The sequence below is a fragment of the Neopelma chrysocephalum genome, unplaced genomic scaffold (genome assembly GCF_003984885.1).
Source record: "Neopelma chrysocephalum unplaced genomic scaffold, ASM398488v2 Primary Assembly neopelma1_68, whole genome shotgun sequence".
Taxonomy (NCBI): Eukaryota; Metazoa; Chordata; class Aves; order Passeriformes; family Pipridae; genus Neopelma; species Neopelma chrysocephalum.
The window spans coordinates 2,998,166-3,016,388 of NW_020897727.1; the positions used below are offsets into that span (position 1 = coordinate 2,998,166).

The following is an 18,223-nucleotide window of genomic DNA, read 5'->3' on the forward strand; positions in this document are numbered from 1 at the left end:
AGTCTATTTTAACTTCAATAGGTAAAGACAAAAAATCTCCCACTGTCCTTTTACATGATTTTTTTTCCCCAGAGTTGAGGTCTAACTTGCTAACTGGCTTAAATCTAACCCTTGTGCTCTGTGAGGGTCTTTCCAACAAGCTGCTTGACTCAGCAGTTTAAAAAGTACCCCCAAAGGCTGTCATGGAAGGCCAGATGCAGCATTTGCATGACACATAGTTGGCAAGTCAGAAATATGTGCACACAAATATAACATCAGGACAATTTACATCTCTCAGCCAAACAGGCCCAAATGAATGTAAATTAATGCCCAGGTTGTTGAAGAGACTGCACAGAGGAATCAGGACACCTTGTGGACTTACACACTGCTGCCTTTGCATTTTGTTACATGTTTAATAACAGCTTCCTCCACAAGGATCTGAACTGCTCTGCATTCTGGCACTGGAGGAACGTGGTGGTCAGATTGGATATGTACCAAGATCGAGATTAGGGATATCCATAAGAAACCACTTAATGCTTATGCTGATCTTTTAAATACTGACAACAACATATTTATTATAGGATTCATTTACTTGTGGTCCTGATTTGGGGTTGGGAATTTCAGCAAACTGACAGTTCTGATTTGGTCAAACAAGGCTGTCATCTGCCAAGGTCCTGGCTGAGCAGGTACCAGCTACAGGGCAGCTTGAAACTCCTGTTGCTTCCCCATTATTGCTTCTCAGTTGTAAAATACGAGTTTCTGAGTCACTGATCTATTGGGAATGGTCTTCATCAATGAGATTTGAACTGTGACTAAAACTACCTTCTCACAGCTCTGTTTTGGCAGCTAATATGGTCATGGTTTCTTGTCAAATTAGTAGCAATAAACCATTAAAGTATATGTTGCAAACTCTGTATTTTACAGTTACATGTATATTTACCCCCCAAAGTATTTTCATTTTCCAGTAGCCTGCCAGGAGACTGAGGCAATTAATGTTTCCCTTGAAAGTTGTCCCACACTGAACATTATCTGTAATTAAATTCCTTAAAAACTGCTCAAATCCATTGAGTTTACCTTCTACACACGAGTTTGTGCATTTCACTGTCCACAAGAAATTTGGCAAAGATCAAGAATAAAAGCTAGTTAAATTTTCCTCTCTTCTGAAACACCCATCAGCATGTCTCAGAGCCCACCTACCAAAGAATTTAACTTTTCTGTAAAGTGGGTTATGAGTTTTACTAGTCATGTGATTTTGCAACTGCTTTGCTTAATACTGCTTGGCACTTCCCACACAAAAAAGTTCATCCCACATTTCTCAAACTTGCTCACTTTTTACATGAAAAATAAACAAGAAGAGATTTTTCAGTGTTGTCCATTTAAAAAAAAATTGCTTTTTTTAGTGAAATGTACTTTAAACTATTTTTACTTACAAATCATTGTGGATTTTAAAAATACTATATTACATGGGTAAAGAGAAACAAGAATGAACAAATGAACAAAGATTTCTCTCCTTCATAGCAAATGGATTATATTTAGAGGGGAAATATGCTGCATGACTAACTTCTGAAGGGCTTCTAGGATGCAGAACTTCTGCTGGGATAGCTAGTTTAATCAAGTAAGAAAACTGAAACTATTATATTTATCCACAAAGGAGAAAACAAATGCTTGCTGGGTAGCAAACAGCCAGCACATGCCATACCCAGATTTATTTGTGTTTTGCTTATTGAACACCAGAGTTGATTTTTCCAGGGTGAAGTATTTAAGCAGTGTAATCTGCATGTTTTTCCCATCCTATTTTATCAAGGAGATAGTACAACAAAGTATATTAAAAAGAGCAATTTTAATAGCTTGCCAGAAATATTTTCATTAGAAATTTTAAAAAATGAACAGTTAAGGCCAAACATGTGTGCTACATTCACACATATATCCACAGAATACTTTACAGATCTCTAGTAGGAGATTAGCAGTAATTTAGAACATTCAGAGGAACCAATGGGTCTGAAAAAAGAACAAGAGCATTGAAGTATTCCTTATTCCTTACAGAAGTTATGTGACTGAGAAAGTCCCTATTCTAGGTATTAATTTGCATTTCTAAGGAATGTTAGTGGTACAGTGACAACCTTATTTTTCCCATATTAACAAAGCTTATCATCATAGGACTAGCTAGCAAACTAGAGATTCTGTGAAAGAAACTAATAGGCTTTTACAGTAGAATTAATTTAACAGAATGAGATATTTGCACCAGAAAAAAGCCCTAAAAAAACCCCAAACCACCAGCCTCCCCTCAAAAACACAAAACACCCCAAAACTCCCCATGAGTTTAGAAACACTGAAAGAAAACATTCAGTTTGACTCCTTGTAACTTGTCTGGGAGAGAAGTCTTTGACTCCCATTAAAACCAAAAGAGAACACCATATTTTCTTTTAATTTTTCTATCTGGCACAAATCTGATAGCTGAAATGATGGTTACTCTGACACAGACAGGCACCACTCCTCTGTCTGTTGGTTCCATTGCTCTTTCTATATCCTGAGTTAATATGATGTTGATAAATGCAGTGAAAACCAAGAACTTTCAAGATAAGGGTCAGGCTGATAAATGGTGGCCCCCAAAAACCCAATATCCTTTCTCAAGTCAACAATTTGGTGCTGAGTTCAGAATGCAGATATAACCTCAAACCTTTTCATTCATCAGAGAATATGAAAAAAAACAACTAGAAAGGGAAAGAACAAGACACAAAGGAAACATAAGAGAAAAAATCGAGTATTTAATGTAAGATACAAAGAACATTTTTAGCATTAAAAATGCATGAAGAGAAACATCTATATCAGTTCATTACCTTTCCCTTGGAAAAAGATAAATACAAATGTCTCATTTGTACTTTGTTTGTAGTCTGATTTTTACATACAGCAGGATGTTTTAGTGCAACATCAGCTCTGTTTGATCACATACATTTTTGAATCATTCCTATTTGGAATGAGAAAGGAGCTTCATTTGCTATCTAGTCAAAAACTACTAGGGAAGAAATTCCTTTTTTTTAGTCCTGACAAGCAACTTTCTTGTGTGCTTATTCCTGTGCAGCCGCTCACCAAAGAAACTCAATTTTCCAAGGAAAACTGATTGGAAAGAAAAAACAACCAAAAAAAAGCTGGGGTTTATGAAGTATAATTACATTCAGAGAGCTCAACATAAAACCTCATGGATCAAAACACATTAGTTCAATTATCCAAGTTTCAAGTCTGATTACAAATATTCGTGTGAAGATAATTACAGTGCAGCTGTCAGTTCTAAAAAGGCCTGCTGTACATAATGAATTGTCCTCTTATGGCTTAAGGAATGAAAGGAAACATTATTAGCCAAGTTTTGTAATATACATATTAGAACAGGAAAAGTTATCTCCCACTAAACCAAACGGACTGAAAAACGGTCGTCTTCTATGACAGAAAAAGCAGTAGTTTAATAACATACAGTAATGCTAATTTATAATTTGCCATCCCAATAATTATGCTTTCATAATGGGTGTATCTCTTCAAGAAGCATGACTAGATGTGAATTTCTAATTATAAGGACTACAGAATAAGTCATACAGACTCTAGGAGGAAATCAAAGCAACATTAAGTTCAGAAAATGTTGTTAAGATCCAGAAGAAATTTCACTAAGATGGAATTTGAATGCTCTTGTGGTGATCTGTCATTGTGTAAAACCCAAAGGGAAATTTTATCAACTAAATAAGTATCTTGTTTACAATTTTTAAACATTTTAATGAAAAAAACATTCAGTCCACCTGTAAAATTGCACCCACCTACGTGTCTCTTACAAACATAATTTAACACTGTGGATTCCTTTTAAGCTTTCCGGACATGAAACCCAATGTTTTGAACACAATGACTTTGAATCAAATGAAATGGATGTGGGTGGGTAAGCCACCGCTCTTCCAGTGTCCCACTTTTCCAACATGATAAAAACAAGAATAATAAGACCGATTTCTTTTTGTAAAGCACCTCAAGTGCTACAGGTAGAAAACTGACTTAAGAAATTTCACCTCTTTGTTAAATCCAGCTGTAAATCCAGGAGACATTAAAGTAAAATTTTCCAAGAAGGAGAAAAGGTCCATAGTAAGCTTTTCTCACCAGAACACTGGACCTTTGTCAAAAAAAGCTGACTGGTTCTGAAAGCACTTTCATCAGCTCGCTAAAGGGCAGTGGTACAGATCAGCCCTCTTCCTCAGACTGCCTGTTCTGTCCCTGGTCCAGCAATGTACTTCACATACATTTAACTCAAAGCATGTCTCTTATTAATTTTAATTGAAACTATTAGAAGGTTTAACATTCACCATCGTTCAGTCATTTGCTGGAACAGGAGCAGAGTAGCTTAGCAAAGGACAGTATGAGACTATGTCTACCAGTGTGCCAACAGAACAAGAAATTCTATGTCATGTGAAGGGACAAAAATTACTTTTCTGTGGCCAAAACTATCTATGAGGTGCTATTGTTGGTCATTTTTGAAAAAAAAAAAGCCTCGTAAATAGCACCTGGATTCAACAGAACACAACCAACAACATGGATTATACAAATGGCCCTGGAAGAGTTTACAAAAGAAATGTGTAACATAAATGGGAAGATCTGCAATGGTGCATACTATTTGTTTCTATCTTTGGTCACATGTAAAGAGCTGAAAATTTGGTCCCTTGGCTAAAAGAAATTTTTTTGGCACAGGTTCAAACCCGAATGTAGCAACCTCCAGACCTCAGAGTAGTATGATTTTCAATCCCTGCACAGATTTGGTTTCAGTTAAGCTGCAGTCTGCTTTTGTAGCAGGGAGAGGTAGAATTTGGCTGTAACATATTCTCTAAGTACAGTCAAATTAAGCTCTTTGGTGTACCACATAATCACAAATAATTATTGTATACATACTTGAAAGCATATTGGCATTATGTTCAGCAGATGGAACTCCCACTGACATTAATGGGAATTCCATGCCTGAACGTAAAAGACACCCATGTGTGTGGGTTTGGGTTTATGTGTTTTTCCCCTATTTTTGAGTCATGATAATCTTGTAATGAAGACTTAGCCTTAGGTCTCGAAAGACCTGGGTTCAATCTGCCACTACGTTCTTGTAAGACTTTGAGCAAGTTATTTCAGTTTTCTAGTCTCTGTTTCCCACACATTAACACATATACTACTTCCTCACCCCACCCTCCTTGCCCCCTCTTGCCCCTATGTCACATCTTCCCATTTGAAACTCTGGACTTGGCCTGCAACTTTTCATCTGCTTGTCCTCTTGCATGAGGGGCACAGATTTCACTTGACTATTCAAAGCACTATCAGAGTAGAGACAATAAAAATAGCCTAGTAATGATGTTCAAATACATGCTAAAAGCCCTGAACAACCACAACATTTGACAATTGGTTCATAAATGTCAAAAGAGATTTACTTCAGTCTTACAGGAAAGAATTCTGCCCTCAGTTGGTGCCACTACACTTTCAAGTGTTTACCCTATTCCTTTCAGTCAGTTTTTAGCCATTGTCACAGACACCAGCATAAGAGCTAAGAGAGCAAAAAACCTTTGCTTTCCAGTTGATTATCTAAAAGCATGGAAGAGAGTAAAAGATCACCTCACAAAAAAAATCAATGACAGCACATGGCAGTAAATCTCAAGTAAAAGACATTCTTCTAGAAGAAGTGTTATCCAATTTGGGTAGAAATAGTTCTGAAACTGTATCTAGTTCTAATCGGTATCTGTTCTCTTATTTAACTTCTCATTTGCACAGGAAATATGACTTGAAGATATTCTGATAATAAAAAATCAGGTATGCTGTGACAGCCATTCACTATGGTCCTCCAGCAAATATCATCAATGTTATCTATATGTGGAAGGATAAGGCAGAGATCAGCCCAATATTCATGAAAACAATAGAACAGTATAGTTAGTACTATTGGAAAGAATGTCAGCAAGCAACCTTGCTATTTGGTTAGCTTAACTCTGAAAAGCAGGAGAGAAGCCAGAACAATATACATTTGCAAGGGTTTATTTTGACAGTGTGTTTAGCTGTTCAGTTGTTTCAGATATTTTTCCTCCTCAAATGCCAGTACTATTTTTTAAAGGCTAATCTCAGGTATTAAACAACAACCAGCTTAAAAAATGGTACAGTACATCTGAAAACAGTAAACTAGTGGTGGGATTGTTTCTAGGAGGGAAGGGTCCATGGAAACTGCTGTTTAAGTTGGCAGGACACCTCTGCTTCATAGAAGAAAAAATGTTCCTGTTATAAAACACTTATCTTATTAGCAAACGCTGCACATAAAGGGGCAGCTGTACTTTGCTTACCTCACGTGTGACTCTTCCGTTGTTATCAAAGTCATACAGTGTGAAGGTCCATTCTTGCCTGTTATCTTCCTCTACAGACACATCACATTGCAATTCCTAAGAAACATGCAAAGAGCAGCTGATTACCTAAAGCAAAAGGCCTGTTTGCAGAGGAGACTCTCCATAGAAGGAGGCTGCTTGCTTTCTTCCTTCCTCCCTCCCTTGTGGGAGGAAACTTTCGGGATATGTTCTGGAGAGGCCTCTGTCCACCGCAATGAAGAGGTCTCATCACAATCACATAACCATCCTAACTCTCTAGGCTACACTTCAGGGAATTCACAAAATGCTTTCTACTTCATTGTAGAAAACAGAAAAAGGTACAAGAAAACTACTCCCTGAAGCTCTTGAAATACAGTAAGTTTTCCCACTAAAAACTGAGAAGGAAAACTCTGCTTAACTCAGGAAGACAACAGACTCAGAGAACGAGGCAGCACAATAGAGGGCCAGGAGCAGGGGTTAATACAACATGGACACAAATCCCCACCAGAGAGACCTGTCCTTGGCACAGATATTTGATAGGCAAAGATTGTCAGAGTTAGTGCAGTGCAGCATCATGCCACTGGAGCTCCTGAAATGGAGCCTGCCTAGGAACTGGCAAGTAAGAATGACCTGGGAGTGGTGCCTGCTCCGCGTTTTAACTGTGCTTCTGTTAGTGAGAGTGTGATTTGTGGAAAGCCTGAAAGAATCAATTTGTTAAAGTGGGAAAAAAAATCCCCAAACCAAAACCAAGACTTCGGTCAAGAACAAAGGATGCACTTTGACTGACTCCAGTCACCTGAGTGAAAATCATTTGCTGTCTCTCAATCAGTCTGTGCAATCAGAATTATCCAGAGCCACAAAAAGGCAAAACAGAGAAGTTACAGTGCAATTAAAATGAAAGTCACTGTATGCAAGTAAAATAAACAGCTCCAAATAAATTCAGCCTGATAGACTTCAAAATACCTGGTTGATCTTCTGACTTGAAACCAATTCCCTACAGCAGTAACGGGTACCCCCTGTCCCCTGCCGAGTTCAAAGGCAGTCTTCTCTCAGTTGTAACAAGCCCGGCTGAGAGCTGCCAAGTGCCCCACACTCCACTGTGGAAACACAGTCTCGTATTACATAAACATTACCGGCACCTTTAAAAGCCAAATCACATCCACCTCGGATTTAGACCTCTTGTCGCAACACTTGTGTTTCTGATTCTTTTATACCTTTGAAACATTTACCAATCTCTTGGCTCCCAGCTTACAGAGCTGGAAAACTTTCATTTGTAGAACAAGGGGAAAAATATCAATACTTGGTTTCTTGCCACATATTAATACTTCCCTGTCCCACACTGCCTAACATAACATCTTTATGTGAGGATGTGCTCTGCTTAGTTAAGAGCCATGGAAACCTTCCCTGCATTAGTCACGGTGCCTAGTACCAAGTGCTAACCTTTATGGCATGCCAAGAACTACTTGGGAACAAACGCAGACTTTGCCGGCACAGTGGAGTTACAGCTACTCTGGCACCAACCATGTTGACAGGTGTCCTCCAACATTCAAATATCAAGGCACTGTTAATTGCAATTTATCATGCCTTTCCTGTCTGCAAATGTCTGCTGCTCAAGGTAGAATATAAAATGTGCCTAGAAGAAGAGTTATCACTGTGGGGAAAAATGGGCAGGAAAAGTCACCTCCTCCCAGAAGGCCCACAAGCACCTAGCAACATCTGAACCACCCATGAGAAACCTACATCCTCTTAATCAGCCTTAAAACAGTAAAAAATAAATCATGCGAGACTATTCAGTCTGTCCTAGAGGAGGAAATGAACACTCGAGCCATGCTGCAAGGTGGCTGCATGGTCTTTTAAACAGCAGTTGAGGAAACGCAAAGCTCATTACTGTGACAGGCTGACAGCACTGAAAGGCACAAGTTTGCCATGTCTGCTAGAGTGCAGAGATGAAAATTCATGCTGTCTCTTGCTGGCACCAGAATATCTTCCTCCTCACCAAGACAGACAACCCACCAGCTGGATGACAGCATGTTTTAATACTCATATTTATTAAATCACTCCCTATATAAACAAAATCCACCAACTACACACAATGTTGGCAGTTGTATGATGTTTGTAAGTCTACAAGGAGATAGACTACTGGACTCAGTGCCCTCCTTTTCCTCTTGCCATGTGATCAGACGAATTTCCCCCGCAGGAGGTCAGAGTTATTTCAGTTTGGAGACCTGAGTACAAAAGACCAATCATTATGGAAGTTTTCACAAGCATCTTGTACACTGGGCAGATTTAACCAAGTGCAGTAGTCCATGAAAGTCAATCTAAAGATTTGATAACACGATAACTGGCATAATAGATAAAGGGTTAAACCTAAAGCCTCTTCTTAATATATATTTCAGATCCTACAGAGGAATGATCATCATTTTATTCTGTCCAAACCTGGAAATAAATGCCATTAATCACCTCGTAAGGAGCACCAATAGTAAGGCACTGATTTGTGCCAATTCTGCTGCTTCCTGTGCCCATCACAATCGCTGAGAGCAATAAACGTGCATCAGATGACATTATTTGGTCCACAGGTTATTTTTTTACCATAATTATGTCAGTACAGTGAAACTTTAAAATACAGAGGACTTACTTCAAATTTCAGTTGCTTCTTGGAACTTGTGCGTGTGTCACTTTCTTTTTCTGCTTTCTTTTCATCTCCACTGCAAACTCCATCTGTCTTCTCTGGAGGCAAAGCCACTGCGAAAAGAATATTTAAGAAAAAACGCTTATAAGGAAATGTCAAAGCAGACTTATATTTGCAAATCTGTCTTTATATTTAGGGTGAAATTGATTTCAGCAAACTTGTATGAGAGGATCATTATACTTGATTTGCTTTTGTGTTCACTACACATCTGGGATAATTTCAGCAGACAATCTACCAACAGCTTTTGGTACACAGCCTCTCCTACAAACATCACTAGAGTCACAGGAAGTTCAAACACAATATTATGAGAATATAAATCAGCAGAACTGTTACTGCAAATAAGTTGAATAATTTGCAAAATATTGAAAGTTGGTGACATGTTGCAAAAACACATCACATTCACTGGCAGTGAATGAAGTAATGAAGCTGAAATAAAGTCCTCATTCTGTTTCAATTTTCTTCTTCAAATACACACTAACCCTACTACCTTCCAAGAAGGTAGCACTACCTGACAAAAAGGTTAAGCTACATTTTTTCAAGTATGTATGAAACAGTATATTTCACCCAAGTTTCAAGTTAAAACATCATGCACTTGCATAAATCAATAACACTCATAAAGAGCATCAATATCAACATCTATCATAACATATACCAGATATATAACAGAAAGATATATGCTTCTCATGTGGATTAGAAGACAAATGCCTAGGAACTTAATAGCTGTGCCTTTGGCTCCTGCAGAGGCACATAGCCTTGCACATGATGAAAGCCTATATCCAAAGAAAACTATATTCTATATTCATTAGCATTATGAAAATATACATGGATTTTTAACCCTACTCTCAGACTTTTTAGATATGATTTTTTACACATCCATACACCTCTGCCATCCTAATCACTAGACCACTGCCGCGGCCCGGGTTCGATTCCCGGTCAGGGATACTCCCCCGGGCAGATGGAGCTCGTCAGCCCTGTAAGGCCATCCATCTATGAGAAGGTCACTCTAAACAAACCTACGTCCTGAGGACCTCACTGCCATTGTCCAAGCTTGCTTGGCCCCGGCAGATGAACCTTAGGATTAAAGGGTGGGCTCAGTTCAGCGCAGGCTGTGTCTCACCTAAAAAATCCATTGCGCAGGCTTGAAAGGTAAAAGACCTTTCCCAAAATCTTTGTTCACGAAGACTGGCCATACTATACGACACCTCTGCCAACAGTGTTATCTCTATACTCCATTATGTATAGCAGTAATCCTGCCTACTCCCCAAAAATTAGCAGATATTGGGAGAATATGGGTCCTAAAGTCAACATTTTTTTTCCCTTGCGCTGCAGCTATGTAGGAACTGTTTCTTGGAGATGCTTTGTAAGTAGGATCTCATTTAAGTGCCAGTTCAGTCAAGTTAGATTCCTTACAAAAAGGGAGATATGATCCCCTCTAGTTCAGGGCAAGCCATTTCAAACTGGGTTTACTCTGTGGCTCTCCTGGTGTTCCACACTGCTGAGCTGCCTCCCAAGCATTCTTCCAGGAAAGCAAGTCACTAACATGCTAGAAATTAAGATACTCTATTAGGCATTTTCCAGCACTTTCTTTCATGTTTAAAATAGAACAATTAGCTTAAAAAAAAACCAAACCAAAACCCCAATTCCCATTACCATGTCTTTATACTCTCAGAAACTCCAGAAGCTAAGATTTTTGCCACAACATTCACATTGCCACCCTGCAACACATATCACATTTTCTAGTCTCATTTCTTTGTTTAAATTTAACATTGTTGTTTTACTTTTGTTTGTTTGTTCTTAAAACTGTGGTATACAAGATGGATGTGCAGTAAAGAAAGGGGGAATGAAGTAGAAACCCTAACCCTTGGAATTTCCTGACTTTGATACTTATTTGCAGTTTTGATGTTATACTAACAGCAGCTTCCCAACACACACGTAATTTGCATTGTACGAATGCAAGCAGAGATAGTATTTATTATACACATACTGACATGCTGATACCCTTTGATTTCTGCTCCAAGTCATGTTAGGGTTCCCTACACCAAATATAAACTAAGTAGGAAGGTCAGACAAAGGAAGGCAAAGCTGGCTTCACAGCAGTTTCTTCCCTGATCCTTTTAATTTGGTGTTATTGGACAAGCAGGGACTGTTTCTTATGAGGTTTTTGTATAGTGTTTATGACATTTAAAGCACTTATTAAAATAAATATTACTTACAATACATAACTTTAAAGTATATCTGAAGAACCACCATTTGCTTTATATTCACTTGGTCCATAAATACAACTCAACCTTCTTGGAAGTTCAAAGCTAAGGCCACAAAAAGACCCCCATAAAACAAAAGACAACATTTGCTTGTCTACCTTAGTCCAGCTCTGTTGTTTCCTTCAAAAATCAACAAGAAATTAAAAGGTAACGTGGGCCTTCATAAAAAAGACAGTTACATTGACAGTGGTACCTTCTGGTTCCAGGAGCAGCCCTTCCACTGGCACGTTTAATAACCTGCCTGGATGTACAATTTGTGTATTCAGATAGGAAGCTTTCCCTTTCATGTATAATTTATGTAACAGAGGAAAAAATGTGCACTGACAAATTACTCTTCTCAGAAAAACAAGGGTTGAGCTATTGGGGAAGGAGGGGATACATCTTGCAGTACACTCCTTGAGAGAGTTTAAATACTGTATGCCAGAAATTATCCTCTTTGAGCTTTGCTGACCTTTGATCTGAAGAACTCATTGGCCTTGCTGCTCCAGGGAATTATCCTTTGAAATCAGTTACTCATTTTGGAGCTCAAATGGAATGGGGAAATCTGGTGATCTCATCCTGATGTCAAGTTTCATTCAGCAAAGAAAAATGAGATCTAAACGAGGAAACTTTAAAGGGGAATATGGGGATATTAAAATAGTATTTACAAGTGATCAAACAATGTGTCTGTACATATATCCTCATGTGCCTTATCCAAACCCAATGAACATTTAAAAATACTTACTGTTTTGTCTGAGAAGAAGGATAAGTGTTTGGTATCTTGCTTCTATACTTAGTTTTGACTATTGACATGTGCTCAATTTCATGAAGGATATAAACACATGCTGAACCTACTTATAAATAAAATGAGAATGTCTGCTTGGGGCAGTTAAAACTGGCAGCCTGTAAACAGAGATCCACCAGTGAGCTGCATGCCAAGGTTCAGATATATTCACAATGTGAGCTTCCTTTCAGCTCTGCCAATGATATTAAACTAGACCAGACAAGATAGCTATCTCAAAGGAGTGTGGAGAATTAATAGAATTGTGTTTCCAAAGTCTAGGCCATCAGAAATAGGTCCACATACAATATATCATCTGTGCAAAAATACTTACCTCCCCACTCAGATAACAAGCCCTGACAAAGAGAACATGCTACATAGACAAATACATATAGAAACCTACCCTTGTTGTGGGAATCCACAACTGGAGGGGAAAAAAGTATATATATTGCTTCTCATGGGAATAACCATATGCTCTCAAAAACAATGTTCCCTAACAGAATGTTTCATGAATTGAAATACTGCATATGTTTTCTTTATTATGCTCTTTCCTTGTTCATTATTAATGGTCTTGTATTCACTTCTATAACCCTAAGACACTATAAAAATGCGTCTGGACAATATTTGAAATTGGAAAGACAAAAAAGGAAAAATATTAACTTGGAAAAATTGTGAAATACCATTCTTTCATGAAAAACAAACTGACTGGCTTAAGTGTACTAGCAGATGTTTCTCTCTATGATTGTTAATTACTACCACCCAATTGCTCCTAATTGAAGTGGGGGAGGAAGAGAGGGAGAGAATGAACACCAGTTTAAAGATATTAAGACTCATCTCAGAAGAATTAGGTCCTTTTTTTTTCAGGGTCTTTGCATTCCTAAGGGAAGGGGGTAATAATTCAAAATGCTCCTTAGGAATCACCAAAATATCCCAGAAATGAGGTAAACTGCTGTGCTGTGTGCGTTGAATGAGCATAGAATAGTAAGCTTCAGGCAGCCAAACCATTCTTCCCTCGTCTCCATCTGCATCTGAGAATAAGAGAGAAAAAAGGAGTGCCAAAATAAAGCTGCACTCAGGTGGAAAAGTGACTGTTTAAACTTTCACCCTCACTCAGGTGGCTTGTCATTCCACATTTCTCAAAGGCTCATTCCATGCTCTTTATCAAATGATCTTCCTTCTCAAAATAAGGACAGTTTCATTCTATTTTTCAACTGTACCTACCATTAACAGGATCCTGTGGCCAGAATCAAAGAAGGATGCAACTCTGATGAACGTTCATGTCTAAGTCACGGCTACCAACTCAAATCTGCACAGCAGTTGGGAGAACTCAGGCTAAAGACAAACTACTTCAGAGCTTCTTTTGGATGCCATTCCAAAACATACGTGACTATTGCATCTCCTTAATTCAAAAATCAGAACTGTGGGAGAAGCTGTGCAACTCCACAATGATAAATTATGACTGGACATTACCACTGATGTCTTAAACCTATATTAATGTCAGGGTCATTACTGTGCAATTTTTGGGAGAAACCAGAGTAAAGGTAAAATTGGAGAACTGACAAAAATGCCACCCGTGAAAGTAAGCATCTGGCATACATGAAAACAAACCTTTGAAGTGGAATATTATTAGCCCTCATCTCATGGTAGACAGATTGGATTCCACAGCAATTTTTTAAAACTACTACCACAAGCAAAGGGACAGAATTATCTGTACACGGGGAAAAAAACCAACAAACCTTGAACCTGAGATTTGTGGGGAAGTAGGATAAAAGGAAAATTTTAAAGTGACATATCAAGACACAGAGACGAAGTCAAAAGCCCTTCTGTAACAGCTCAAATTGAACTTCAGTAGCAGTATTTGACTGGTGGAATTGAGCAAAGAGGTGGCCCAACCGAGCTCAGTAGTAAAATTCCTACTGATGTCAATAGGGTTTCCCTTCCAATTTACAGATCTAGCAGATGAAGAACTCAGAGACTATGAGGACCAAAGGGACAGAAAGAGAATTAATTTCTTTTTTTTTTTTTTAGAGGAAGTCTCTGATGTCTAAATTATCTGGTTCTGTCAACATTTTTTCCATTGCAAATCAGGTTTGACAAACATAACTGACATTCTTCACTGACTGCACAACACCCAGAGCAATAACAACCACGTTTGAAAGTCTAAATCGAGGAGAAGTTCTTTAATTAACAATAACATTCACATTCAGATTTCACTTTCAAGTTATCCTGGAGGCCATGGATTAAGAAATATCACCCCCATTAAGATCCCATTTTGTTTTATTCCACCGAGGTAATTGAAATATCTCCCTGATGGAGATAACTTTGCCTGAGCAAAGGTCCTCTTCACCAGTGGCAAATGAACATAGGGAGAATGGAACCAGGAAGGAAGTAACATTCCTGTTCCACAGCCACCAGAGCAAGAGCATAGAAAAACAGGCTCGTCCTGGGTCAGTGCCAAAAGCATGTATTCAACTTTCCCTGTCTAAAAGCTGAAGCTGATGAATTAGACACACCCTTCAAAACAACAAAGATAAAGCTGCCTTCTCTGAAGCTTACTGTAGGGAAATTAATTGTCCATTTTAAGTCCAGTGGGACAAGTCAAAACCAATTTAGCAGAAGCTGTACTAGTAGTGCCTTGTACCAGCCTGGGATGGGTATTTCAACCCGAAAATAGGGAGAGAAGTCATGTTCTTCTGTTTCACGGTTTCCTGTTGACACAAATTAAAGGTTCTATTGCACACCACAGAGTGAAAAAAAAAAAAAAAGATTGTCACAAGATCTACTGCCAGCACCCGACCAGGGGGAGGCAGAGCAGAGGGGTAGTGACTCAGGACCTTGTGACAGCTTGCAAAAAACAAATTACAAAACAAAACAAAAGAACAAAAATAGACAACCAAAACATGTTTTAATCATTCAGGCATCAATGATTCTAAATGACAAGACATCACTAGGACACTGAGGAATGGCTAAACTGAAATTCACTCAAATATTCCTTTTCTCTTGTGACTAAAATTTAGTCAGACTCACAGGTCAGTGCAAGACCTCTTCTCTTAAAGGTTCAATTCCTTTTGCCAACCTCAATAACTTGCCATTGTTAAACAGAAGTATTTGCAAGCCTTGATACAGAATCACAGGTTTCTGTCTGGGTCTGCCTTTCCTTTTTTCTTTTTTGGCTTTTATGTTGGGTGGGAGGGGCGGGTGGGGTGGATTTTTTTACTATTTCCTTAAAAAAAAACTTTTGTACTAAGGATGCAGATACAAAGGACAATATGGTCTCTCTCTGCTAGCTAGGGTGTAACTCATACATGCTTAAACACTAAACCTAGATTTCTCACACTCTTTCTGGCGTGAGTTTGCTAAAGGGAGGGAGTTTGCTGAATTCTGCCAGATTATGATTCCCTTTTCCAATTAGTTCCCCAACTGGCTGTATTTCATCAACAGAAACTGCCAGATTAAATGCCTTACTTGACCATCTTCACCCAATACACTTTGATGTTCAGTTCTCAAGCTTCAAAATACCTTTTGGATGAAGATCAGACAGCACTAAACAGAATTACTAATTAATTAAGCAAAGTTAAATTTTAAACACTGTTTGTTGTGTTAGCCAAAAGCCTGAACAGAACAGTCTTTTTTTTTTTTCCCTTCCTCATTGGAGATCAAAGAAGATCATTTCTCACTCCCCTCCCCTATCTTAAGGAAAAAAAAAAGGGAGAGGGCAGAACACTACAACAGGGAAGAATCTCCATAAGCTTTGGTCAGAATAGTTCAGAATAATACCTGTAGCAGCAAGATTTATGTTTGATCAGTGGACATATCAAAAGCCACATGAACAGAATGCAATCTGCTGTAACTCTCTGTACTATTTAACACGGGTAAGTACTTCTTAAGTGAAAACTGTCACTGTCACATGGACCACTTACCACTTTTTAACAGTATTATATGTCCCTGGAGCTCTGAAGGGGCCTGTGAAGCATTAAATTCTGTTGCTGAACAGTGACAGATGGGGATATCAACCCATCACTTGTGACTGACTTAAAGCAAAAGAAGAAAGACTTCTCTTTTCTAAAGGTGGCCATTTACTGATTTTGGTTAGTAGATGGTTAAAATTTTGCATTTTAAAAATCCCTTCTCAGTGTAAGTTGCACATATGCATGTTCACATAGGATTTTCTATCTTGAATTTCCTTTGTCTCTTTGGGTATTTTTCCCCCTGAGATTCACAAGGGAAGAAAAAGAAGAAAGAAACCCAGCCACTACATAACCCTTTATTCAAATGAAGGCTGAGTAGGTAATGTTATTAATAATGTAGGCTTTGATATCAACTCGCTGCCATCTAACTTAGATGTTCAATGGGAAAGTCGTGTTTCTACCACCTTTGCTATGATAACAGGGCCTCTAAAGGCATCTGAACTCTAATATTCATGTCATGGGAATTGCTTCCCATGAGGAAGAATATCACTCTGACCCTCACAAAGCTAACCTTTTACAGAGAGCAGTATTGTCGACCCATACTGTAACGTTATTTTGGCTGTAATGAATCAGTTACACATCTGACAACTCTTTCATAGTTAATATTCAGTAGTAGTTCAGTGTTCCCATCCTCAGAACCCTATATTACCCTGAGAGGTGGGGGAGGATGGAGACAACACAATTGAAATGCATTACTGTGATTAATATAAATAGGCCAGCATATATATGTGTACATAAAAACATACGTCTCTTTCCCTTTCCATATTTATGGATGGGTCAGGAATGGTACTGAGGTGATACACCACACACTACAAAATATGCACAGAAATAAAATTCATCAATGCTTGACCCAACCACCTAAATTCTAGGGAGCACACAGGATCTCACCACAAGAAATTATTCCCACAGAGCAAAGGCAGGTGTCTGGTCGCTGTTAAATAATGAGTACAGTGCAGCCTAAAGACCTCAACCAGAGATGGAAGCTCACTGTGCTACATACTGTTAAAAGTGCAGAAGAGGAGATGGTTTGGAGCATGACTTGGTCCAGGCTTACAGGACAAGCCAGCCCTTCCTGTTGCTCTGGAGAGCCCACGCATTTTGCAACTCAAGAATCAGATTTCCATTTTGAGCTACCCCTTTGGGGGAAAATCCTGTAATGTTCTCCTAGACACCATCACTGTGGATTTGCCTTCAAATGTAGCCTCTTGAAATCTGGGCAGCAATCACTACATGCCTGTGTCCTGGGCAGCAGCCCTGCAGGGCACAGGCACCTGGGACAGGGCAGCTGGGTGCTCTGTACAGCTCCCAGAGGGTCCTGCAGCAACACAGCGAGCGGGTTCATCCGAACCTCACTTTGCCAAGAACACACCTGGATGGTTCCACTTTCTGTAAAGGTTCCTTCAAACAACAAAACAAGGGTAGAGCCCCACACTTTGGCTTTGTGCCCCCAAATCCTTAGGCCGGACTATAACTCCCTCCTAAATACACCTTTGCACAGAGTCCAAGGATGCCTTGGCTCTCCTTGGCAGCTGCCCTGCCAGCACTGAGCCCCGTGTGCAGCCCCGTGTGCAAGGCACAGCAATGCTCTTCACTCCTCCAGAGCCCTGTGGAAATTCCTTGGGTAGCAGTTCTTTTACTTCTGGATATTTTGTTTTACAACTAATATTCCCTTCCTCTCTTTCTGTTACCTTTACAGTTTTAAACCCTTTTTGGTACAAAGTTGAGCACTTTGGATGACGTATTTTATTGCTGAAAGGACCTGGGTTGCTGGATCAGATTTATAAAGCAAGAAAAATACTGATCGCTGGTATTTTTATTTTTTTGGTAGGATGGGGGGTTGGGACTTTCCATCTAACAAGAGCAGCTGGACTCCAAGCTCTTTCAAGAGTAGAAATGTTGCTTCAGGTTCATTTCCACAACCCCATAGTGCTGCATTTATTATTTGCTTTTACTCACAAACTAGTTGTGGTTACAAAAAACAAGCTTGTCTTCCAAACAAACGACATTTTATCTCTTTCTCCACAGGAGAATAAGGTTGACTGCTACTTGTGCTTTGAGGTTGGGATATGATTGAGATGAAACATCTGTTAAGAAAAAAGGTGTGGGGGGACTTTTTTCTGCTAAAAATATCATGCCTTTTTTTTTTCCACCAAACTTGAAACATGTGATGAAATTCAACTTTTAAAATATAACCCTGGAGCTACTTGAAACTATAAAAGTCT

General features: G+C 38.9%; 1 protein-coding gene across 2 annotated transcripts in view; it reads right to left on the minus strand.

The window, feature by feature from the left end:
• NKD1 (NKD1, WNT signaling pathway inhibitor) overlaps positions 1-18,223 on the minus strand; it is a 112,232-nt gene that overhangs the window by 14,882 nt on the left and 79,127 nt on the right. The window contains exons 5-6 of one of the 2 annotated variants that reach the window (XM_027685040.1): positions 8,959-9,065; positions 6,306-6,401 (exon numbers count right to left, since the gene is read on the minus strand). In XM_027685040.1, coding sequence (XP_027540841.1) covers positions 6,306-6,401; positions 8,959-9,065 — 203 coding nt within the window. The remainder of the gene's footprint in view (positions 1-6,305; positions 6,402-8,958; positions 9,066-18,223) is intronic. The other variant, XM_027685041.1, reaches the window with a different exon arrangement.